The 24,554-nt window shown below is 49.2% G+C and overlaps 2 protein-coding genes and 4 non-coding genes across 11 annotated transcripts; 1 reads left to right on the top strand and 5 right to left on the bottom strand.

Moving 5' to 3' along the window:
• Nucleotides 1-1,923: 1,923 nt before the first annotated feature.
• On the bottom strand, nt 1,924-1,996 carry TRNAK-CUU (transfer RNA lysine (anticodon CUU)). The gene has a single exon. It is a non-coding gene; the product is annotated as a tRNA-Lys (tRNA).
• A 394-nt stretch (nt 1,997-2,390) lies between these two features.
• TRNAV-CAC (transfer RNA valine (anticodon CAC)) lies at nt 2,391-2,463 on the bottom strand. Its single transcript has one exon. It is a non-coding gene; the product is annotated as a tRNA-Val (tRNA).
• A 2,193-nt stretch (nt 2,464-4,656) lies between these two features.
• Nucleotides 4,657-14,459, top strand: TRIM41 (tripartite motif containing 41). Of its 6 annotated transcripts, none has more exons than XR_005067450.1 (6): nt 4,657-5,775; nt 9,532-9,627; nt 11,357-11,587; nt 12,097-12,119; nt 12,491-12,561; nt 12,873-12,962. XR_005067450.1 is itself a non-coding variant. In XM_037052872.1 (6 exons), exons 1-6 carry the CDS (start codon nt 4,966-4,968, stop codon nt 13,475-13,477), a joined length of 1,893 nt encoding a protein of 630 aa, XP_036908767.1. In that variant the 5' UTR covers nt 4,657-4,965; the 3' UTR covers nt 13,478-14,459. The 6 variants fall into 6 exon arrangements, 4 of the variants coding, with proteins under 4 accessions (XP_036908767.1, XP_036908769.1, XP_036908770.1 ...); XR_005067449.1 differs by having other exon boundaries at nt 12,317-12,561; XM_037052872.1 differs by lacking the exon at nt 12,491-12,561 and adding an exon at nt 12,317-12,444 and having other exon boundaries at nt 12,873-14,459.
• Nucleotides 14,460-15,766: 1,307 nt separating this feature from the next.
• On the bottom strand, nt 15,767-20,081 carry RACK1 (receptor for activated C kinase 1). Its single transcript, XM_037052871.1, has 8 exons — nt 19,856-20,081; nt 18,772-18,943; nt 18,086-18,233; nt 17,826-17,921; nt 17,342-17,452; nt 16,773-16,913; nt 16,195-16,305; nt 15,767-15,878 (listed from the first exon to the last, which is right to left on the bottom strand). Exons 1-8 carry the CDS (start codon nt 19,962-19,964, stop codon nt 15,813-15,815), a joined length of 954 nt encoding a protein of 317 aa, XP_036908766.1. The 5' UTR covers nt 19,965-20,081; the 3' UTR covers nt 15,767-15,812.
• On the bottom strand, nt 18,389-18,466 carry LOC118991582 (small nucleolar RNA SNORD96 family). Its single transcript, XR_005067452.1, has one exon. It is a non-coding gene; the product is annotated as a small nucleolar RNA SNORD96 family (small nucleolar RNA).
• Nucleotides 19,547-19,614, bottom strand: LOC118991584 (small nucleolar RNA SNORD95). Its single transcript, XR_005067453.1, has one exon. It is a non-coding gene; the product is annotated as a small nucleolar RNA SNORD95 (small nucleolar RNA).
• Nucleotides 20,082-24,554: the final 4,473 nt, after the last annotated feature.

The raw sequence follows: 24,554 nt of genomic DNA, 5'->3' as shown, positions 1-24,554 counted from the left end.
ATAAATAGGAATGTATAGCAAATGCATTTCGCATATCCGAATTTCCAGCACCAGTATTCTTGCACTTTAGGGCCATTATTAAGTAAAATAAGGTTTATCTGAAAATAAGCACTGTGACAACTTGACATTCTGATCTGATAACCCAGATGACCACTAACTGACTAACCTCGGGTAGCATATACAGTGTGGATACTGTGGACAAAGGGATGCTTGACATCCTGGGCCAACAGAATTATAATGGCGTAAGATTTCATCTTGCTGCTCAGAATGGCCAGCAATTTAAAACTTATAAATTGTTTATTTCTGGAATTTTTCATTTAATATTTTGGGAACACAGTTGACCCAGAGTAGCTGAAACCAGGAAAGCAAAACCACTGACAAAGAGGACTCCTGTATTTTTCTCTCCTCTGTAACTTTGTTATTAAATCACCTAAAGCAGAAACACGGGAGACCCTCTATTGCCCAAGGTACAAACCATGCACCCAACTCCTTCACTGCCTGCTGCCTCACCCCTTCGTCAGCCACTTTTTGTCTGGACTATAGCAATCCTTCCAGCTACACTTCCCTCATACCTCCTGCTCACCATTTCTGAAGGATCACTCTTAAATGGAAATCAGTCAGAGTGAGTCTCTCTGACTCTGTGGCCTATCATCACCACTCAGTATAAAGACCAAAGATCCTGCCAGGATCCTATACTTTTGCTGAACATATGAACTGATGAACCTGATTCCTTTGTGCCAAGAGTAGTGTAGGTCACTTACTCGAAGGGGGGCATTTCAGATCTGGCCAGCAGGAGGGGCTTCAGTGGAAAGAGTGGAGTGAAGAGAGAAGCTGGAATTGTAGCAAAAATCTCCCGGGAATACTCAGATTATTGGAAGACAGGGAAGAAAACCTTGTCTACTGTGGTTTCCCTTTCATTAAAAAGTCCGCATTTATAAAGGAATATTTTACAGTCTCAGTGAAGGTGGTAAAATTTTTTAAAAATGACCCTGAACCCACAATTTGCAATGGAATCCACAAGCCTCTGTGCAAGATGAAATGTTGCACTCTTCCAGCACCAGGTTTTTTTAACCCTTACGTTGCAAGATAAGACCAGAGCAACAGTAACTACCCAGAGGTTCATGAAAGAGGACTGAACTAGCAACTCTGCCTATTTTACAAACTCTGACCTAGTCCAGTGCAAATTGCCCTCAGGGCGTCAGGATACCACCTCCGGAACCCATTCCCCTTCAGCTATCCTTCTTAGCAAGGTTAATAAACCAGCTTTATATGACCAGCAACCTCCTCTTATGATCTGCTGTGTATGTGAGAAGACTTCTCCAGCTGGAAAGTAGAAAATAGGCTGGAAATCGTCAACAAAAGAAATGAATTTCAATTGCAGTTAAGGAAAATTTTTGTAACAAGACGTGAGGGCATTCATGTTAGGCAGGATGTTCCAAAATAAAGGATACTTTTTCATTCCTTTACGTGTGGGGGCAAATGTGGAGGCTGTAATGTGCGAGGTAACATCTGGCAAAAAAGAGTGACGCTTAAAATCAAGCATAAAGAAAATATATTGAAGCTGAGGATCTCGTTACAAAGAGGAAAACAGGCGGTGGTGGTGAGAACACGGAATGTCGACCTCTATTATCACCAACTAAGGCGCTAGCATACCACCGGGCTACGATTTACACTGGGGAACGTCCAGGTGGGCGGGTCCTGGGGTCCCATCACAGCTTTGGGAAGTTACGAGTCTTTCCTAGCGCTTCAAGCCTGGGACGCACGGGAGGATCTTCTGAAAAATGGAAGGGGCTTAGTCCTAGTTGAACATAGGTAGGCAGACTTCAGTAATGGCTGCTGGAGGGACACTGGAATTTATCCGCTTCGGTGCGGAGAGTGCAAAGTTCCTTTCGCGAGGAAATAGTTTCCAAAATGAAACCCGTGCGCCCAACGTGGGGCTCGAACCCACGACCCTGAGATTAAGAGTCTCATGCTCTACCGACTGAGCTAGCCGGGCGAGACGTAGTGCACGTTATTCAGTCTCAAGGGACCAAGATTGTGGTGCAGGGTTAGGAATATAGTTTTGAGGACCAGCTGTACAAGTATTATGGACTGCCTATTGCGCGCCTAGTCCTGTGCTAGTCACTAAGCTCCTCGATGTGGAAGACAGCCCAGTGGGCTTCTGAGATCAAAAGATTATTAGCTGCAGCTGGAGACTTGAATTTACATTGCGAGCACTCACGGAGAGCCTGCTGTGAGCTGACTCTCCTGAGGTCGCGCTTCAGTCACTGTCTCCCACAAACAGACACAGATAAGACATACCCATGATTTTTCTTCCATGTGACAACTACCTGTCCTCCAGATAATGGGGTGAAGAAATGACGGAAGAACTGAAAAGTAGACCAAAAGCTTGTTTCCGCCCGGTTTCGAACCGGGGACCTTTCGCGTGTGAGGCGAACGTGATAACCACTACACTACGGAAACTCTTAATAACTAAGCTTGGCTAATACCTCCCTGAATCTACCCATAGTACTGACCGGCAAGCTAAAATGAAGCCCATCTCTGGTTCAGGTGAACTTTGGTTCCCGTCTTGCGGTCGCACTTATATGCCACAGCAGGGCTCGCAGCTCCTGGAAAGGCCTAATATAGCCCCTCAACAAGGATTCATAGTTTTGGCACCATCCTCTTAAGAAGCACAGGTCCACTTGGTGTTTCCCCACAGGCGGGGATAAAATTATGTGTGCCCTGCCCTGACATCACGCACTGCTGACACTCATTGGGAATTATGTACACGACTTATGGTCCTGTATATCTCTCTGCAGTCTTTTTTTTTAATTAAAGAACACAATTTTTAAAAGGGTACTATTTCTGCCCTGGCTGGTGTAGCTCAGTGGATTGAGCGCGGGCCTGCAAGCCAAAGGGTTGTGGTTTGGTTCCCAGAGGGGGCACATGCCTGGGTTGCGGGCCGGGTCCCAGCGGGGGCAAAAGAGGGACAACCATACACTGATGTTTCTCCCCCTCTCTCCTCCCCTTCCCCTCTAAAGATAAATAAATAAAATCTTAAAAAATGTTTTTAAAAAAGGGTACTATTTCTTTTGCACAAATAATTTATTTGACATAGAACAGGGATGTCAAACGCATTTTCACCAGGGGGCACATCCTGGTGAAATCAGCCTCGCGATTCCCTTCGAAGGACCGAATGTAATTTTAGCACTGTATAAATGTAACTTCTCCCTAACGAGTAGCAAGGAGCTTAGCGCTGCTGCTGGGTGGAAACAAGGTGCTGGACTAGGTAAAACAAGGTGGAGGGCCCGCAGGCCTTGTGTTTCCCACCTGTGAGATAGATGCTCATAATGACATCTTGACTAATACAGTTCTACATCTTGGATAGGATTCTCTCAAGTAAAATCAATACCACAGACCCATTATGATTCCTTCTTCTGAGACTGCGACCCCATGAAAACAGACCTTGAGGTATTTTGGCATCAGAGCAAGAGCAGTGCACAGCTCAGAAAATAATGAATGGATGAATGAACCAATGGCATTTAGAGATAAAAGGTGTTTTTTTTTTTGGACTTTAAGGTAATCCATTTATTTGGTTCGAAATTCAAAAGATGACAGAATGACATATACGAAAAGGTATCTTTTCTATCTTAGACCCTCAGCACTCCTAGAGAACCTCTGCTACTAGTTATTCTTCCAGAGACAAGCAACCTCGATGATAATGAGTAGCTAAATCGTACTATTTCACTATGTGCTAAGCAACATTCTATCGCTGTGCATGACATTACTTCTAATTTCACAATTTATTGAGGATAACAGAAACTATTACCCTTATTTTCTACGAGTAACCACAGGACTATCAAATGTTTAATATCCTTCCCCTCTTCCTTTTTACCGATGGCAGTGCACTCCTACACACTGTTAGGTACCTTGCTTTTTTCCCTTAATACATCTTGAAAAGGATTCCTTTTTACGGCTGGAGTGTTCCACTATGTGAATGTGCACGTAATGTCTTGCCACTATCCCTTTACTGATGTGCAGCTAGGAAAGTTCTAATGCGACAGTGACCAGACGGCAATTTTTAAAATAGGTGTGGAGATGCCAACTATAGCACGGAGGAGGGGAAGGGTCTCTGGTCCCCAACCAGCGCATTTCTTCAGGTCCCGGTCCCTCACGGTCACCGAGGGGAAGCTCCAAGACCTCGAGCAACAAAGTCCTCTGCCTAGAAGGACCGGAAGTACTTTAGGGCGCTTACCGAGACCCGCCCCTCCTCTTCCAGCATCAGCTGTGGGGTTTTCACTGCAGTCCCCGGTGTCCGGTGTTAGGATGGGGCCGGCCCAACGCGGTCACAGCACCGACAGCGGACAACCGCAAAGGCTTCCACTGTTTCCCGAAGTTTATCCCCCTTGGCGGGGAAGGGGCGTAGTCGGTCCTTCTGTTTTGTCTGTTTCTCGCTCCCCCGCATCAAAGAGATGTGGACCTCTACCGTTCAAGTTCTCCCTCCCTGCACGCGAGTTAATGCTAGAGCGTCTCCTCGCCGCTTCCTGTTGTCCGGGGCCCGGGGCGGGAACAAGGGAGCGTTGCAGGACTCAGGAAGGAACTCTCCGGGTTGGGTGGCTTGTAGGCGCCGGAAGTGTTGGGAAGAAACCGGAAGTGAGGGGGCGGAGCCAGGAAGTGATGAGGGGAGGGGGTTGTGAGGAGGCCCAAGAAGCGTTGGGGGCAGATTTGCACTCAGGGCCACCTGAGGGACTTGGTGGTAGCGCTCAGCTGTGTCCTCTCCCCTCGCAGAGACACAATTGTCGTCTGGGAGTAGGTCACTGTTGAGGGGTGGGTTGTCGGGAGGACATTTCTCTGGCTGCGCTAGAGGCGAGGTGTGGAGAGGCAAGGCTGGGGGTGGGGCCGGGTCGTCAGGGCGTCTGAGAGGAAAGACCCCCCCACCCCTGCCCCCCCCCAACCATCTACACTGGCTGAGTGGACACTAAGATGGCTGCCGTTGCCATGGCACCCAACCCTGTGCAGACCCTTCAGGAGGAGGCGGTGTGCGCCATCTGCCTCGATTACTTCACGGACCCCGTGTCCATCGGCTGCGGGCACAACTTCTGCCGAGTGTGTGTAACCCAGTTGTGGGGAGGGGAGGATGAGGAGGACAGGGACGAGTTAGACCGGGAGGAGGAGGAGGAGGAGGACGGCGAAGAGGAGGAAGTGGAGGCTGTGGGGGCCGGTGGGGGCTGGGACACTCCCATGAGGGATGAAGACTATGAGGGCGACTTGGAGGAAGAGGTCGAGGAGGAAGAGGAAGGTGTGTTCTGGACCGGTGGCATGGGTGGGTCCAACTGGGACAACATGGACTATGTGTGGGAGGAGGAGGATGAGGAAGAAGACCTGGACTACTACTTGGGGGACATGGAGGAGGACCTGAGGGGGGAGGACGAGGAGGAGGAAGAAGTGCTGGAGGAGGATGAGGAAGAGGAGCTAGACCCTGTCACGTCACTGCCCCCGCCTCCAGCCCCTCGGAGGTGCTTCACCTGCCCCCAGTGCCGAAAGAGCTTTCCCAGGCGGAGCTTCCGCCCCAACCTGCAGCTAGCCAACATGGTCCAGGTGATACGGCAGATGCATCCAGCACCAGGTCGGGGGAGCCGTGGAAATGAGCAGGGCATTTGTCCCAAGCACCAAGAAGCTCTGAAGCTCTTCTGTGAGGTGGACGAAGAGGCCATCTGTGTGGTGTGTCGAGAATCCAGGAGCCACAAACAGCACAGCGTGGTGCCATTGGAGGAGGTGGTGCAGGAGTACAAGGTGAGAGAAGATGGGGGTTTAGTTGGGGAGGAGAGGAAGTGGAGCTGGGAAAAGGAAATGTCTTCTCCCCAAAGAACCTCATGTACTGGCGAGCTGTTTTCTCCGTATCTAAGCACTCACTGGCACCAAGGGTTAGAGCAAGAAGGATCCTGTACACAGATACAGTGAAGACCAGAGAAGACTGGCTTCCTCAAAGGAAATTGGGCAAAGCTGGTGACTGGGCAGTGTCTCCTGGGGAAAAGTCACTGGTGGTTCCCACCTCTGCCCCTAAGAGTAGGAGTGCAGGTGAGAGGCCCCTAGTCTCATTTTTCCTTTGGGTGATCTAGAGTCTGTTCTTGAGAGAGACCCCTAGTAATGGCAAGAACTTGGGGCCTCAAAGAACAGGAAAGAGCTCTGAGGATCAGGTGCATAATAATGATGACTCCTAGTGTCTGACTCAGATGCTCTGCACTTGCCTTCTAATGGGTTCCCCACCCACCCCATGATATGGCTTGGTTCTCCCCCAGGACTTTTGCTGGATCTGCGTCATTCTGATGTGTAGTGGCCAGAACTTCTTACTTTTCCTGGGAATTCAGAAAAAGGGGAGAGACTTTTAAGTCAGTAGTCCTGGCTATACACTTAATTACTTAGGGGAAAAAAATCTCCAAATGTCTTTGAATTTTATTATCTCCAGGACTAAAAGTTAGTATTTATTGAATGTATACTATGTACCTCAGGTACCGTACTAAGCAATTTTCAGGGACTGTCTCATTTAAAACTCAGAACAACCTTGTGAGTTTGATATGGTTTCTATTCCCATTTTACAGATCGGGAAACAGAGTCAGAGAGATTTAAGTAATATACACAGGGCCACACAGCTACTAGTAAGTGATGGACTTGGTTATGACCTACCCCCCACCCCCTCTCCCCATCCCTGGTCTATACTGTTAACAAGGTCACAGCTATTTGGATGTCTGTCTGTTTGACTTTTCTGACATACGACTTCATCTTGGAGTCTGATTCTATTTTTGTTAATATCTTGCCCGCTACTTCTGATCCTGACTCTTTTTAGATATGGTAAGGGAGAGTTGGCTGTGAGACAGCTAACACAAATATCACTGCTTAGCGAAGGCCTGGATATGTTTGAAGCGATGGGACAGGGAAGGGGAGAAGATAGGTCTCTGTGATCGGCACAGTGCTTTTTTGTATTATGCCTTGTGTTTTCACACTTCCTGATTCCTACAGTAACCTCATGTAGATAATATCATTTCCCCAATTTTAGAGTAATGTATCTAGAGTTGTGGTATAGCTAAGACAAACCTACATCCTCTTGTGACAGGGTAACTATTCCTTTCACGAAGTGATCATCAAACCTGGCTTATTAGCCAGATTATTAGTGGAGATCTTCAAAATTAAGTGAGCCTTACCACCAGAGATTCAGCATCCGTGACAAGGAGAATATCTTTAGACAGCCCAGCCTAGCGTGGGACTCACAGCATTGGTCGTAACACCTGCCTTTTAGACCCTGCATTATTGGGGGAGGTTGTGAGCCCCTTTTGTCCTTCCCTTTTATATCCCCTCAGTTCCTGGTTAACTGTACCCATCAAATAATGTGTGGTCACTTTGTTCACTGAATCTCAGGGTGGAATATCCATAGGCATTCCACCCCTTTCTCCTTCACACTCCCCTGGCTTGACTTCCAAACTGCTTCTGAAACTAGATCTTGATTTGTGTTAAACTGTGTCTACTGACTGCCAATCCAGTCGTGCTCTGTGATGAATAATCTGATGTTAACCGATCAGCAAATGTCAATGCATAAGTTTTATTATATAGAACTAGTTTGAGTGATTGCCTTCTAATTTATAGGGTGTTTTACATGCAAGCAGTTTATTGCATTCAGATACATACACCAAACTAGCTTGGCATTGTGTTTTAAAGAAATATTTCTTTATTGAATAGGTAATACACAAATGATGTATAAATAAAGCACCAAAAAAGGTAAAGATCCTTGAAGATTTCTCTTAAATAGTACTCTATTTGGATTTCTGCTTATGAATTTTTGTCAACAATTTATGGAAAATATTTAATGGAAAATTTAAGTGTCATAAATTCTATATTAATAGAATTGAAATTATTAACACTACTGGAAAAAAGTAGAAAGTAATATCAAAAGGCAAAATTTTGTGTAGTTTATGCTATTTTCATGTTAGAGATTGATTCGTAATTTTATTATTACAGTAATTTTTTTTCTACCACCACTTACCTGTGCAACAACTACAGGGCCTTTTGTACCCTGGGTCAGTAACTTCTTTAGTTCAGAGGTCATTATCAGACTCTCATTGGCAGCCTAGGCCTAAGTAGGGAATAGTAGGTAACATTCACTGATCTGTGGCTACATACCAGGTGTTGTGCAAAACATACGGTGCAAGTGGTAGATTGTGTTACTCCCAATTCTTATTTTTGGATGAGGAAATGAATCACGGCTTGCTTCAGGTCACCTGGCTGCATTTAGGATCATATTGGTGTCTAGGCTTGAGAACTGCCTTGTGTTACCCCTCCAGGAAAAGGAGAAATAAACAGAAAGAGAAGACAAAAAAATGAACTAACAAATTGTTTGGGCTTGTTTCACCCATTCTGGTGACTCTGATAGCCCTTTTAAAGAAAACAGACTGCTACAAATGTTTGGAACACAGAGCTTAAGTGCATATTTTCATGTGAAGATTAAAACTTTAGGAGGGGAGCCCTGGCTGATGTGGCTCAGTGGATTGAGTGCCAGCCTGCAAACCAAAGGGTCAGCAGTTCCATTCCCACTCAAGGCACATGCCTAGATTGCAGGCAAGGTCCCTGGTGGGGGGGGCACATGAGAGGCAATCACACTTTGATGTTTTTCTTCCTCTCTTTCTCTCTCCTTTCTGTTGTGTCTAGAAATATTTTTTAAAAAAATAGGAGAGGGAGGAGTTTGTTTTCCATTTAGCAAGTGATTGAGTGGGGGAGGAAGTAGCAACTTTGCCCCCAGGAACCCCTATGTGTCTTGGGGAAGGCAGGCACACTTGTAATGATCACAGGGCCTGGGAACTATTGTAAAACTTGTGATCATGTTCCATGGGATCCCAGAGGAAGCTGGGGGCAGGGAGGATGAGGGCCATAGTCAGGTAGCTAGGTTTTAAAGGAAGAATGCCTTGGGCCAAGTGGAGAAGGGCATTCCCAGGCAGAAGGAACAGCATGGATAAAGGTATGGAGTTAAACTTAGGAAAAGACAAGCAGTTTTATGTGGCCAAAATTAAGTCTGTAGAAGGGGTAGGTAAAGGAGGGAAGGCTAGAAATGAAGGGGCAGTGAGAGCCTCATATTCTGCAAGTGGTGGAGAAGGATTGATGGATTTTTATCACATGAAAATCAGAAAAGTACTTAGAGATGAAAGTTATGAGAAAGATTATTTATGAGGGGGAAGAGACCATAGGCAGCAGCATTTATGTGGAAGGACTTTGTGGTGAGGTGCTCAAGCCAGGCCCACTCCACCCCTTAGTGTGGGGCACTCTAGTCATCAGGATCCTCCCTTTAGAGAGCACATCCAGGGCTGTGGACATGAGTGCAGGGGGAGGGTTGGAGCCTTTGTCATCATCTGCAGAGAAGGAATGGAATGGGATGCTCATTTGATATGTGTGATGGGGATCAGGCTTTGAGACCCAACCCATTGCAGGGAGGAAGGGTGAGGTGGTTCTGAAAGCAGGTTCCTCTCCCAGCCCAGGCCTTTAGCCTTCCTTTTACTGTTCCCTCAGGCCAAACTGCAGGGGCATGTGGAACCTCTAAGGAAGCAGCTGGAGGCTGTGCAGAAGATGAAAGCCAAGGAGGAGAGGCGGGTGACTGAGTTGAAGGTGGGTGGACGTCCTTGACAAAGGCTGATGGGCTCTGTGGTCAGGGCAGGGAAGATGGGCTGCCCACTCTCACAGATGGTGACTAGATCTGCTGAAGAGGGGCAGCTGAGGCCCAGGAAAGAGGTAGACAGACATCCTCCCAGGGTCCTGAGAAGAGAGAGGCATTCCCAGGTTCTAAAATGGGGGTGAGAAGCCTAGCTTAGAGAGGTTAGGCCACCTCACCCCAGAGCCAGTGTCCCACCACTCTGTCCCCACCATGCTGAATAGCAGAGAGCAGAAGGGGACAAGGCAAAATCCTTACAGCAGCCATCAGAGAAGCCCCAGATCCCAGGGTAGATGGCAGGTGGTGGGCAGAGCAGCCTGGAGCATGAGAGAGGCCAGGGTACCTAATGGAGGGGAGGAATTAGTGAATGTTAGAATTGTAGAGACATAGTATCTTTTAGTCCAGTGTTTCTCAGCCTTTTTTCACTGTTGCTCACCTCTCTCTAAGGAGTATTTTTAGATATTTTTTCCTCAATTCCCACCCCTCATCCCCTGTTTTTGTAAGGCCACTAGGCACTGGAGTGGCCTAGTGCTGAGCTTCAGAGACCAAGTGCAGTGCATCCCTCCTATCAGACCTCTTTCCCCACCTCTTCTGTGCCTGCCCCTGGCCCGTGGCTGGGCCTTAGCACTTCCCAGGGCCTATGCTTGTTGCCACCTACACTTCAGGGCCTTCTGCTGCTGGCAGCTGCCTAGCACTGAGTGGTGGCATCTGGGTCTGGGAGTTGGGGAGTCATCTTGCCTCTAGCCAGCTGCCCAAATTGAGACTTGGGGTCCCTGGTGTGCAGAGCAAGTGTAAGGATCTGTGTGTCACTGGGACAGAGGGAGAAACTGACTTTTTACGTCACCCACTTGGCCAGTCAGGACTTCCCTCCCCACTCTGGCCTGTCACTCTTTGTCCCAAGAATGTCACCAGCTGATGATACATGGACAAAAAGTGTGTCTACCATTTGGGAGTGCCCAGTCCAGGCAAATGGGATGGGAGTGGACAGATATTTTTTTCTTATTATAATAGAAGTACCTACATAAAAATGTCCTCGATTTTGCCTCTTGGCCCTTAAAGCACGAAATATTATCTGTCCCTTTACAGAAGCCATTTGCCAATTCCTGATTGGGTGACTTTCCCAAGGTCACTAGTGTGATAGTTAGGACCCTAACTTCATATCTCAATTCCTGAATTTCTTGTTTATGTATTCCAAGAAATTTTTACCAAGTACCAGTTCCATGATGGGCACTGTGCCAGGGTCCAAGGATCTTGTGGCAAACGGAGCTTCCAGTGCAGTCGGGGGGAAGAATACTACAGGGTACTCCAGTGTAAACTGAACGTTGGAAATTGAGAGATATGCCATGAGGAGAATTGTGATATTTATGGGAGTGGTCCTGATTTAGATCTAGAGGGGAGGGAAGTGTTCTTTCAGGGATTATTTAAGCTGAGACCTGAAGAGCGAGTCAAGTTAGGTAGCCACGGTAGAGGTGAATATTGGAGACAGAGGTGGGTGAGTTTTGGACCAGTGTGCTGGGTGTGGGGGATTGATGCCTGATAAGGCCAGGATGTGGGGAAGGGGTTAGGTATCTCCATTTGGGATGTAGGGCTCCTCTGTCTTGGATTGAGGGGCAGCAGTTGCAAAACTGGGGGTTTATGTTTCTGTGTGTTGAGGTGGTATCTACCATCCCCTTTGTATCATCCCAGAGCCAGATGAAGTCGGAGCTGGCAGCTGTGGCCTCAGAGTTTGGGCGGCTGACAAGGTTTCTTGCTGAAGAACAGGCAGGGCTGGAGCGACGCCTTCGAGAGATGCATGAAGCCCAGCTGGGGCGTGCAGGAGCAGCGGCCAGCCGTCTGGCAGAGCAGGCGGCCCAGCTGAGCTGCCTGCTGGCCGAGGCCCAAGAGCGGAGCCAGCAGGGGGGCCTGCGGCTGCTCCAGGTGAGCAGTGTCCCCTTCCCTGTCTGCTCCCGAGCACCCTGTGTTTGCTTCGTCAGACATTGCTTTCCACACACCTTTTCTCATTGGGAGGAATGCACAGGGATTTCACCTGTGGCGGAAGATAAGCGTTATTGTCGATTGTGGTGTATATGTGTGATCATACTCAATGAAAATTGAGAAAATCAGTTGTAGAAGGAGGGTCTCAAATGAGAACCAAGGAAAGATTTTTTTGATGGTGACATCCTGAAAAGTCATACTGTGAAAATTATTTTACTGGGGTTGAAAATTCTATTCCTGGGTTCACAGCAAGATGAGTTCGGTGTGCTGAGGCATAGGATGATTGAGATGGGTGCATGTTACCGAGAGGCCCGAGGTGCTTTTTCTCACTCCCTGTTCGAGTTCAGTCTTTCTCTGGCTGGCATTGGAGTGAGAGAAAGGACCCACTCCTGCGCAGCTGACCCTCTCTTTGTCTCTTTCTCCCTCTCCTTCTTTGTGTTTGTTATTCCCAGGACATCAAGGAGACTTTCAATAGGTGTGTTCCCACCCTTTATCCTTTGTGACCCAGTGGCATCTGGTTCCCCACCCCCACCTCTTTTGGCTGTCCTTCCCCCCTCCTTCCTCCCCCAGGACCCGAATTTCTGCCTCCTGTATCTTTCTCTCCTCCTCAGCTTCTGTTCTTGCCTCTGGGAATATCATGGTCCCACCCCCTGCCTGGTCCCCTTCCTCCAGGTGTGAAGAGGTACAGCTGCAGCCCCCAGAGATCTGGTCCCCTGACCCGTGTCAACCCCATAGCCATGACTTCCTGACAGACGCCATCGTGAGGAAAATGAGCCGGATGTTCTGTCAGGCTGCTCGAGGTAGGGAGGTCACCTGGACGACCTTCCTTTGCCTTTCCCTTCACAGACCTGAGATTGGGTTCTGAGGGAAGATGGGCCCCAGGGGAAGAATGGGGGCAGAGATGGAGCAGGCAGCAGGTAGGCCACCCGGGGCTACAAGCCAAGACTTCTTTCCTAGCCCAGGTAGGTATTGGGGATGAGGGCTGGAAAGAAGAGCCAGGGCCAGAGGGAAGACCTGTCCAGTGTTCTGGAGTCAAGAGTGGGGAAAGAGGTGGAACCCCTAGTAACCTGGAGCCTGGCCTCTAGGAATGGTGGGGAACAGAGGATAGCTGGGGGTCGGGGAGGTGAAGGGGGCGGGGAGGGCATTAGAAGAGGCCGAACCTTGGCGTTGGCTGATCATGGGGAACAGTGGGCCGATCCCTGGCGTATTTGTCGTCCTCCCTCCCAAGTGGACCTGACGCTGGACCCTGACACGGCTCACCCGGCCTTGATGCTGTCTCCTGACCGCCGGGGTGTCCGCCTGGCAGAGCGGCGGCAGGAGGTTGCTGACCATTCCAAGCGCTTTTCAGCCGACTGCTGCGTACTGGGGGCCCAGGGCTTCCGCTCTGGCCGGCACTACTGGGAGGTAGAGGTGGGTGGGCGGCGGGGTTGGGCGGTGGGTGCTGCCCGTGAATCAACCCACCATAAGGAGAAGGTGGGTTCTGGGGGTTCCTCTATGGGCATCGGGGATGCCAGCTCTTCCTCACGTCATCACCATCGCCGCCGCCGACTCCACCTACCCCAGCAGCCCCTGCTCCAGCGGGAAGTGTGGTGTGTGGGCACCAATGGCAAACGTTACCAGGCACAGAGCTCAACGGAGCAGACACTGCTGAGCCCAAGTGAGAAGCCACGGCGCTTTGGCGTGTACCTGGACTACGAGGCTGGGCGCCTGGGCTTCTACAATGCCGAGACTCTGGCCCATGTGCATACCTTCTCAGCTGCCTTCCTGGGCGAGCGTGTCTTCCCTTTCTTCCGGGTGCTCTCCAAGGGCACCCGCATCAAGCTGTGCCCTTGATCAGCCTGCCACCCGCAGGGGCCCCTCTGGTCAGCACTGGTGGGGCGGGTGGTGGTGGAGGGTGGCCCGTAAGTTTGGGGGCTCAAAGGCTCCCAAAACTGTTACTGCATTGCTTCCTACTCTTCCTTGACCCCAGGACCCTGCTCTTCTCCCTCTAGGAGCCTAACGAACCCTTCTGGCCTCCAGCTCGGCCTCCTCTCACCTACTATCTGTCCAACAGGTCTGCATGGGTCCCTGATAACAGCTGCTTGGTCTTCCCTCCCTCTATATGCCCAGGGCCTGAATTTGAGTAGGGGAGGGGATATTTAATTTCATTAACTTCCCTTTCCCCACCCCTGCTTTTCAACCTTCCTGTCGGTTCCCAGGCTGGAGGATTTGGGCAAGACTCATGACTACCCCTATTCCAATTACATTTTCTGATGCAAGTTTTAGCTAGCTAAGGGATTTGGTAGCTTTCTGGGGGGGGGAGGCAGGATGGACTAAGGGTAGAGCTGGATAATAAAGAACCATCTACTCTCTGGGGGAAGGAAGGATTCTAAATTTTCTTCCATCCCCAATTTCTACCTCCATAGACTGGCCAGAATTTAGCTTCAATGAGAGATCTGGAATGGTCGACATGATTGAAACTACATCTCCCAATAAATTATTTTCTCCCCATTTTTTCCAGCACTTAATGTAGGAGCAAAGCTCACCCTACCCTTTTCACTGCCAGGCTCCTTTCCCTTGTTCAGTGGTTCCTTTTGTCATTCTCCATCGTCTTCATCTCTTTAGTTCCATTTGATGAGCCCTAATGGGGAGCCTGGGGACCAGGGTTTGGGTCCCTATGAGGAGAGCCTTGGGTATAATCTATTTTTCTAGTAACCCTTTGCCTTGTCACTTACCAGCTTTGTCCTGTGCTTTGATAGCCCAGGTCAATTTATGTTCCTGGGGAAAAGGGAAGTTGGGTTGTGTTGTGAAAATAAAAAGTTTTATTTGCTGCTTTTGTGGAGTCTGTTCCTTTAGATGAACAGAATCTAAAGATAGGACCTGGAAACCATTTCATTTCTTCCACAGCAAGCCAGCCCTCTACTAAACTGAGGTGGTTAATTATATGTTCAGTGCTACTAGGCATGAGACCCTGGTCTCAAGAGACTGGTATAAATCCTACTCTTCCTCCCCATTTGTACACCCAAATAGGCACTCTTCATGTTGTACTTGACTTCATTCTCTTGACTCCTGGCTCTGAGGCTCTGGGACAATGGTTTCCTCAAAATCTCCACACCTGTGGCTCAGGCACAGAACCTAGAGCACATTTCCAAAGTTTTTGTAAGTGAATTATTTGGAGCCCCATAAAGTTGGATCTGAAGTCAGAGATGCCTTGTTACCATTAGTCAAGGAGGAAATAGAAGGTATTACAGGTGATTTGAACATGCTGTCATTTACCCAGCTTTGATCATGAAGACAACTGTATCCACAAATGCTTAAAAAATTCTGAGGACATTTTCTTCCCATTGCTTTTAGAGGAAGGGAGACACATGGAGCAGTCTGATCCCCTAGGCCAGGGATCAAACCCACCTTTTTGGTTCCTGAATGACATACTAACCAACAAAGGCATACAAACCAGGGCTCTATCCATTTTTAATCCCCAATAATGTAAAGAATGAAATGGAAGCATTAAGCAACAATTCTGGTGAATTGCCCTGCCTTAATTGAAAAACTCCATCATTTTAACAAAACAACCAAATTTGATGTAGGCTATATGCTAACCATAACCTGTTAAGTTCCGTAAGTTTTCTGTGTTAGTCTTTTTGGAGGAATAACAAAATGCACCTTTGTTCGATTTCTTAGGTGCAAACAGAGTTGTTTCTGCTTTTATTTAAAAGATCTATTTTTAGAGAGAGAGGAAGGACGAGAGGGAGAGGAACATCCATGTGTGGTTGCCTCTCATGCACCCCTAACTGGGCGTGTGGCCTGTAACCCAGGCATGGGCCCTAGACCAGGAATTGAACCGGTGACCCTGTGATTTGCGGGTGGGTGCTCAAGCCAGGGCTCTAATTTTAAAATGATTGCAACCAGTGTGAATAGTCAGTCCCTTTCACTGAACAATTTTTCCAGGCTTAAGGGAGGCCCTGATAATCTGTATCTGAGATAGGACACTGTGATGAAGGAACCTTAGGAGACTGTCACCCCCCACCCCCAAAGCCTTGTTTACTTGGTCTAGTCTTCCAGTCTGCTAGTATCTGAACCTGTAAGCAGCACAGCATGGGAAGTAGTCTTTTGTTCCCAATCAGAGAAAGACATTTTCTACAAGTCAGAAAACCAGGGTTTTTTATTTTTAAAGCTTTGCCAGGTATTTCTAGCGGGTGCCGATGGTCACCTGCCACACTCGCACCAGGTTGTCTGTATAGCCAGCAAAGAGAGTCTGCAAAGGAGAAATGACGGTGGTTACGTCAGAGCCATGGAACTCTGCAGTCCCACCAGTACAGCAAAGATGGCCTTTAAGAGCTTCACTCTTCTACCTGACTATGGGTGATTACTCCTAGAGGAAGCAATAGCTGGTAATAAGGATTCACATGCTTGTAAACTTGTCAAGGTAACACTGCCCTTCAAAGCAGGTATACACACTGTGTTCACTGGCACAGCTAAATAGGCACCCTTTACCCATTGTCCTAATGTTGTCATGTTACCTTACATCAGAGATGCTGGTCGTGACTGGCAGACTCAACACACCCACTTACCTGGCCATCAGCAGACCAGGCCAGAGAGGTGCACTGGGGTGGTTCTGCCTTGCTGCTGGTACTGATAACTTCTTGCTTCAATTCATCTACAATGATCTTGCCCTCCAAGTCCTGGGTAAGGAAAGGAAATTCTTAGCACTTTAATGCCATTGACACTAACCCTCCCTCCTCCAAAAGTCTCTCAGTGACTTCAAGAGGATTTTTTTGCCACCCCCCCCATATTTGGCAATGCCTAGAGGAATTTTTGGTTCATCACTATGGGAAGGAGTTTGCTAGTGGGGAGTAAAACTAGGGATGCTACTAAACAACCTAAAATGCACAGGACTGCCCCCTGGCCCATAAATTATTCAGACCAAAATGTCAAATGTACTGAGGCTAAACAAGCAATTATAATTTGTCACCCTTTTTCAGAGACAAAGAGCTCCTAATCATGGCAAATCCCAAATCCAGGAAACTTTAACTAGCTTTTCCTGAGTCTCCAACGACACCCTGGCAGGAGTTGTTCAGGAAAACCACAATGTTGTCAGGATTTATGCAATATAGTTAGGTACATGGGCTCAACTGCAGCCCATACTTACCCAGATCTTGATGCTGGGGCCTGTGGCAGCACAGAGCCAGTAGCGATTAGGGCTGAAGCACAGAGCATTGATGATGTCCCCACCATCAAGTGTATAAAGGTGCTTGCCTTCGTTGAGGTCCCACAGCATGGCCTGGCCATCCTAGGAAAAAGGAAAGGTGGATCAGGACAATGTGACCCCTTCCAGATGTCTGTCAATTCCAGCTGCCTGAAGATTGCCTTAATTCTTAACCATCTGCACCCTTATACCCTGAACTTCCCCAAAACTAAAGACTCAAGTACCAATATTTACCTCTGTAAACCTTTAATACACTACCTAACCAATCCTACCAAAGGTCCATGACTTCTGAATGACCAGGATCAGTTTGGAAAACAAGACCCTGATCTCAGTGGTTTTAAGAGACCAGCTGTACAGAACGCAGTCTTCTCCCTTTAATCAGTATGCCTCATCTGTCATTTCCAGAAAGTGATCCTTAGAAATGTTTATTTTTGAATTGCTACTCATTATCTTAAATATTCTTCCTAAGACTCCCAACCCCATTGAGTAGGCAACTCCTAGCTCCTGAGTACCTTGCCTCCAGAAGCACAAAGGGATCCATCTGGAGAGACAGTCACAGTGTTCAGGTACCCAGTGTGGCCGATGTGATTGGTCTTCAGCTTGCAGTTAGCCAGGTTCCACACCTAAATTGGCCAGGGAAGTGGGTGGTGGGGGAGTGGGGTAAAGAACCTGGCTCTGGATCTACCAGAGCCAGAAGGGCTCAAGTCAAGCAGAAAGGGTTTTAAGAACCTGTTTAAAAGCATTCCTGGATAGAGTGGCCAATTAAAAAAAAATTCCAGCAGTAACCAAAAGAGCTAAAGAATTTGTTTTGGTAACTTACAGACAATTAAGATTAAAACAGGTAACTGCTCTATTGCCTTAAAAGGGACTCAGGCTCATCAATTAGCTGCTTTAGAACAACCAGCAAGAGGGAACAAGTAAAACAAGGGACAAAACTTTCAAAGTTGGAGCCTATGAACACATCTCAGCCAGCAAAGACCCCAGCTCTAAGCTCACCTTGACCAGCTTGTCCCATCCACAGGAGACGATGATGGGATTGCTGCTGTTGGGTGAGAAACGGACACAAGACACCCACTCTGAGTGGCTCTCATCCTACAGATGAAAAGGAAATTAGGGAAAACCATCTTGTCCCATGAACCTATAGACTGCCATCCCTTGGTTATGATGACAGCCTTCAAGATCAACAAGGCCTGAAGTCATCACATAAGGCCCAGGTTAAGGGTGGGAGAGAACCTTTATGCGTGCCTTCACTTTACCTGGACAGTATATTTGCATACACCCAGAGTATTCCATAGCTTGATGGTTTTATCTCGGGAGCCAGAGACAATCTGCCGGTTGTCAGAGGAGAAGGCCACACTCAGCACATCCTTGGTATGGCCTACGAATCGGCGTGTGGTAGTTCCCCTGAGAGGAAGGACTTGGTCAATGTCTAGAAGACTTTGTGAGCCTTCTTCCAGTTAGACCATTTCCTTGGCCTCATTCCCGCCCCAGCAGAGTTGTGCTTACTCACACAACCCTGGACGTGGCTCTAATCGCAGAAGGCTGAGAATATGCCAGAGGATCCTTTCAGAATTGCAGGACATGTCCTCATTCCCACATGGGGATTGGCTGACAATGTCACTGTCATCACCAGGATCTTCCATTATGCTTGACTATCCAAAGACTGAGCTCCCAAGATAGAAGCTGTTCAAACTCCTGCCTACTCCCAATGGCAGTATCTGGCAAAACTGCTCAACCAGACCCCCCATCGGCACTTCTGCATGACTGACTGAAAGCAGAGAAGAGGGAGGCCAAACAAACAACTACCCTCCCTAGGTCTCTCTGGAGTCAAGATTCCCACAAAGGAACTGACAGCCCAGGGGAAACCACCTCCCAACAGCATCTCCCTCACTTCTGCTCAGCTTTCCCCCAATGCCCCAGAGCCAAATGAGCAGCTACTTGCGTGGTAAGATCCCAGAGGCGAAGGGTTCCATCCCAGGAGCCAGAGAGGGCAAACTGGCCATCTGAGGAGATGACCACATCACTAACAAAATGTGAGTGGCCTCGAAGAGCTCGCTGGGGGATGCCATAGTTGGTCTCATCCCTCGTCAGCTTCCACATGATAATAGTCTTATCTAAGAGTAAGTAAAACAGAAATAAAACCAGTGAGGAAGTCCACAGGCCATTTACTCGCCTACTGGATAATCCAGGATGCCTCGAGGTGGGTCTAAATGTAACAAGTTAAGGACACTCAGGGAGAGAGGGGAACTGCAGGCTATTAAGAGCATTAACAGCCAAGGCCAAGTGACTATTGAGAAGTAAACGTTGAGAGTTTACCTGAGGTACGCAAAACTTGACCACAGATTGAGAATGCCCTTTTCTGAGACAGACCAATTCAATATCTATTTAGTCTTATCTGACCTCTAAGGCAAAACCCAGCAGTGTGGATGTGGAAAACTCAGTTGAGGGCTGCCAAAACCGCTGGAATTAGGTCGCTTTACACACCACAGCACAACACATGCTTTCACTAAAACGTGTTTCACTCCAGCTTTCCGATTAGCGCCAGGCACCAGCCGAGCCTCAGACCATCTCCAACAGTGTGGGCGCAACCTCCGGAAGGCACGTGAAGCTTCCAAAGGCAGTCAGGTACAGAGACGGAAGGAAAACCGGACACCGAAAGGGCAGGCTCGGTCCCCTTGGCGTCCACCCTCTTCCCACTGAGCACAGGGGCCGGGCGACAACTCAGAAACAGCCTCTGGGTCTCAGCACGGGCACTCAGATGGCATGTTGGTGTCATCACCGCCTCACCCGACCCGTAGGCTCCTGGGCACACTAAAGCACACCTGCAGTGCAAGAAAAAAAAAAAGCCCCCAACCCTGCAACCCTCCTGGCAGCCACTGGCTGATCTGACCTATGTCTCGATGTGTGCATCCCAGTTGAGGCCTAGGCAAAAGCTGCATATCCAACTTACATCCCGAGTTTTCCTAGCCGCCAACACGCGTGCAAGCCCCTTGTTCGCCAATCCTGACCCGCATCTCAGCCCGTACCTCGAGAGGCGGACAGTATCATGTCCGGGAACTGGGGAGTAGTGGCAATCTGGGTCACCCATCCATTGTGGCCCTTAAGGGTGCCACGAAGGGTCATCTGTTCAGTCATGGCGGTGGCGGGTGCGGGTGTCGCCGCAGCGACGAGGATGGACGTGGATGCCTCAGAGAGAAGAGCAGCACAGCCGCTCCCGCCGCGGCCCTGCCGAGGAAAAGAGAGAGCGAGCCTCCGCCGGAACCGGAAATACCCGCCCTCCCTTGTAAAATGGTGGCCTCCCATGATTCAATTCTGCACAAGATGGCGGTACCACTGGGTGAGGTGAAATGTTAAGACATCATAATCGCCTCGCAACAGAGTAATTTTGCAGTGCGTGCAAATACATTGCGAAACCGACACCACCGTGTTTTAAAAGCCTCCTTGAACGTTGACTGGGACGCGAGGTCTAAGCAGCGGAAGAGGGGATGTGCCGGGTAAGTATTCCTGAGGACCGCATAGCCCCGCCGTGTCGGCTTAGTGGCTCAGAGGATGACGGTGGACAGTACGAAAAATAAGGTATCACGTTTTTATTTTTTTCACATTTTTTATTATTCAAATACAGTTGTCTCCATCCTCCCCCCCCCGCCCCCCACACACACACTCCTCTTCCATCCCAGCCCTCCCCATAGTCCCAGGACCCTTTTTAACATAAACTGTTTCGGGAGACAGTTTAAAATTTTAACATAAACTGTCTCAGGAGAACTGGTAAAGCCCAAACGAGTTGCGGTGGGCGGCCCTTCCCTGAAAGAAGTCTGTGTTCCAGCGGTTTGGGCCACGGCCCTGAGTCCAGAAGCACGCGATCATCGCCAGACTAAAGCGAGAATGGGTTCCGGGGCCGGAAACGCGGGAGGAACCGGAAATCGGTCTGCGGGGTGGGGACTGCCACCCGCTCCCGCCGCCGCTGAAGCGGCGAGCTGTTGCAGAAACTGCAAGGCCCCTGACCTGGGGCACTCGGGTCGAAAGCCGCCCCCGGGCCTAAAAACCCGGCAGAAAGGCCCGGGAGGACGTGCCCCCGGACAGGTCTGCAGTTCAGTGTGATCTCCTGGCTGCCTGCTGGCCTCCCTTTGAACCGCTTGCGTGAGAATGGGTCCTGCACACACCTGGTGAGAGACCGTGCTGGCCGCGCCCCCTTCAAGAAAGGGCGGGGCACACATCTGTAGGTTGGAGGCCTTTTCTAAGCAGAATTCAGGGAGAATTACATATAAGCATTCACTTTTCTTTTTGTAACATGCATTGTCTGTAGATTCAAATCTGTGAAGTGAGATTGGAAATTATGGCACCCACAACAATGCTTGGCAGATTAAATGCACGCAACTCGCTCAGGGTCCAGGCTCTGTTTTGGGTCTCGGGGAGGCGGGGCCTGTTTTTTGGAGTTAGATGGGGCTGGGGGAAGGAATGTTGAGGCGGATTGGAGCAAAGACAAGGAGGTGTGGGACAGCCTCCTGTGGATACACGGAGGGAATAATTTCCCAGTTGGAGGGAGGGTATATGGGAGGAAACGTGTCCGTGGGAAGGAGCTGGAATGTTAGATGCTGAGACAGAAAATGAGATGGAGGTGAAGGGGCATCGCAGACTTGGGGAAGGGCCTTGGCAATAAGTGCTGGGTGGCCTTTTGGGGAGGAGGGAAGAACTCAGGTGAGGGGAAATGGCAAAGCTGCCGTGGGCTATATGACTGCTCAGGTGTGTGGATGTCTCTCCTGGTGTCTCTCGGTCTCCCCTGCCTTCCTTGGGGTTCTGTTCTGACTGGGCTCCTCCACAGCTTGATGACTCACCCAGGTAGCCATCTGCACCCCCAACCGACTGCCCTTTCACTTTTCTAACACAGCACTGCCCCCCAACCCACCTGTTTTGTTTCTCCTGTGGTCTAGTCCCTGCTTTCACCCACCCAAATATCAGCCTGCTGCCCATGACTCTGGTCAGACCAGCAACTCCATGTATCTGGGTGTGTAGATGTGCTTGGTCTGTACAAAGCAGAGGGTTTCCTCTCTGCCCTCCAGAGCACTTGCCCCTCCACCCCCTACCTCCACTCCAAAGATATCAAAACTCAAGTCGCATTATATTTTTCCCCCTTGAGAAACATTTGGTTCTTGAACTTTCCAGGGCGTCCCTGTCAAGGAGACTGCTGTCTCTGAGGTAGGGTGAAGAGTCCAGGTTTAAAAGCAGCCTCCCAGGTCACAAATGCATGCTCAAGGATGGGACCTTTCTACACTGCCAGGCCCTTTTTCAGAAGCAGGCAGTCTGCAGGCTAGCCCCTTACCTCCCTGTGTCTTCCCTGATCCGTAGAGCTGGACTGTGACCACAATAGATGCCTCTGCCCTAGAGTCCACCAAATCCAAGCTGGTGATGCCAACGGAGGAGAGGGAGAAATGGAATATAGTGGACTTTCTGGAGAACCAGAGCCTGCAGGATTTGTGCTTTTCATTTCGTAATTTTCCTCCAACCACTGCCTGGCCTCTCCTCATCTCAGAGGGAATGCCGGTAGGCTACAGTGCTGCTGCCGGACAATCCTGAGCCAAGGGTGGTATCTCCTCAACCTTGAGGACCACTTTCAGTGCAGCTAGGAGCAGGGGCAGGTTGAGGCATCCTTTCCCACTTAGATCCAGATGGAGTTAAGCCCCACCCACACCTGCTTCCCTCAGGTACCACATGTTCCCCACTAGGCATACTGGCTCCCACCTGGCCCAGCTTAAGGGCCCACCTGAACTCATCACTGTTCCTAACCAGGAATTGGCAAATATAATCTTCGTCAGCAAGGAGAGCTCAGTTTCTTCCTGCAGGGTGATGCCCATTGTGTGTCTGAGAATCCAGCTGTGCCTTCAATAAGCTTATGACCTGCTCAGGCCCAGCCTTCAGTTCTCTTCTCATCCAGAGTGTAAGCCTTTCTCTAGCCCCTTGGAGGTGGAAGCCTGCTGGAAGCCCCACCTGGCCTTTGGGGAAGATTCAGACTGTCTTCAAGAACCTCCCCCACCCTCAAACACCCTTAATGGCAGAACCGTTCTAGGCTGGGCAGAGCCCCACCACTCCTAGTGGGGAATTCATCCGCGTCTCATCTACTTGTTGGAGCCCGTGGGCTGCCCTCTCTCCCATGTCTCCATGGACACCACCTCCATTCCACACAAGGTAAGAATTCCAAGAGGAGATTGGAGAGGTTCTTACAAGGAAGTCTGCCTCACCATTTCTTTTCTGGAGTGAGACCTTGCAATACCTGTACAGCTGGAAAGAGCCCCTTGGGCTTCTTGCCAGAGGCCCAAGATCTCCTCTCCAAGGAGCAGGGGCCTTCAGCCTTCCCTGCCAGCATTCAGGTGAGGGCTATTGTAGGTGGTAGGCACGGTGCTGAGGTAAAGGGAGGTCCCCTTATCCCTCCTTCCTTTTCTTAGTTAAACCTAAACTTCTTTAAGGTCTCAGCTCAGGTTGCCACCTCAAGGAAACACTCTGTGACCTCAGGTCTCAGTCAAGCTCCTTTATTTCACACCCTCATAGTGTGCTGGGCCTTCACAGCATTTAGCTCTATTTGCTGTTGAATCCCTCGAGGCCCTCCTCTATGTGCTCTGAGGATGAGGACTGTCTGTGTCTGCTCACATATGGCATTCCCAGCATGGTGGAGAGGGTTTGGCATGTGGAAGATTCTAATCTTGGTGGCCAGCCTTAGACTTAGTAACAGGGCAGGTAACAGGAGGGAAGGGTGTTCCAGGAAAGAGGTACACAACTGGTTTGCATGCAAAAATTTGGGGGAGATGGTTTCAAGAGGGACAGTAGGAGAGAATGAAACCCACGGTGGGCAGGGAACCCTGGTCCAGAAGGAATTGACTGCTAAGGAATTCGGATTTTTGTCCTGAAACCTAGGGAGTTCTCTGGAGGTTTCTCATCCCTCTCCTGCCCAGGGGTGAGTTTGCAAAAGGCATTTGTTGTCACATTGGAGGCCAGGCTGGAGTGAGACTAGAAACAAGAAGGATTCTAAAGCTGGACAGGAGGGTTTCTGGCAGGGTCATGAGACTCCTATAAAGGGAGGGTCTGAGGACTTACCAACGGCCTTATGAGTGAGGGGTTGAGCATCTTTTCCAGTCTCTCCTCCCTAACCCCCCTTCACTCTGGGGTCTAGAATTGGGCTGTATATAGGAATTTTTTAATGATTGGGGCCTAACGAATTAAGCTCAAAAAGGTTGGTGACAAGAGAACATAGGAGTATAATTATAGGTTCTGTTCCATTCTTCCTAGTGAGAGCTGGGGATATGTCATTAAATCAATGCCAGGAACAGAACAGATCTTACAAGAAATCACTTTTTAAAAAAAATAAAGATTTGGTGTCCATCTTAGGCAGAAATCCGAGTTCTAACAGTCCCTGAGAAAGTTGATCTGAAGGCATTCTTTCCTGGGAGATGGACTGTGGGAGTCCCCAGGACTTGGGTGCTTTAGCTGATGTGCAGTCAGAGCTGTGGAAGTGGGTGTGGTCCAGGTAGGACTGTAAGACATACTGAGAGAAGGCATGTTTCTGGCCTTGTTCGAGGATGTAAAGCAGCATTCGGTGGTAGAGAAAATTAAGGCTGACCTAAGGTGGCTTTTCTGAGCTGTTTACCATGAAGAGAATTTCACTTGGACTGGGGTCAGGAGAATGTGTTGAAATGGAACCAGAGATAAGAGGGCTGAAGAGGAGATAGTCCTCTTGGC

Source organism: Sturnira hondurensis, unplaced genomic scaffold, assembly GCF_014824575.4.
Source record: "Sturnira hondurensis isolate 20B ecotype Veracruz unplaced genomic scaffold, ASM1482457v3 Scaffold0007703, whole genome shotgun sequence".
Taxonomy (NCBI): domain Eukaryota; kingdom Metazoa; phylum Chordata; class Mammalia; order Chiroptera; family Phyllostomidae; genus Sturnira; species Sturnira hondurensis.
This window is presented reverse-complemented; position numbering and strand designations above follow the sequence as displayed.

Coding starts and splice junctions, on each gene's coding strand:
- RACK1 (XM_037052871.1), bottom strand. CDS start 19,964: ATGACTGAACAGATGACCCTTCGTGGCACCCTTAAGGGCCACAATGGA. Junction 18,234..18,771: donor CGCCTCTGGGATCTTACCAC/GCAAGTAGCTGC, acceptor CCTTCCTCTCAG/GGGAACTACCACACGCCGAT. Junction 16,914..17,341: donor TTTGTGCTTCTGGAGGCAAG/GTACTCAGGAGC, acceptor CCTTTTTCCTAG/GATGGCCAGGCCATGCTGTG.
- TRIM41 (XM_037052872.1), top strand. CDS start 4,966: ATGGCTGCCGTTGCCATGGCACCCAACCCTGTGCAGACCCTTCAGGAG. Junction 9,628..11,356: donor GGCGGGTGACTGAGTTGAAG/GTGGGTGGACGT, acceptor GTATCATCCCAG/AGCCAGATGAAGTCGGAGCT. Junction 12,445..12,872: donor GTTCTGTCAGGCTGCTCGAG/GTAGGGAGGTCA, acceptor CTCCCTCCCAAG/TGGACCTGACGCTGGACCCT.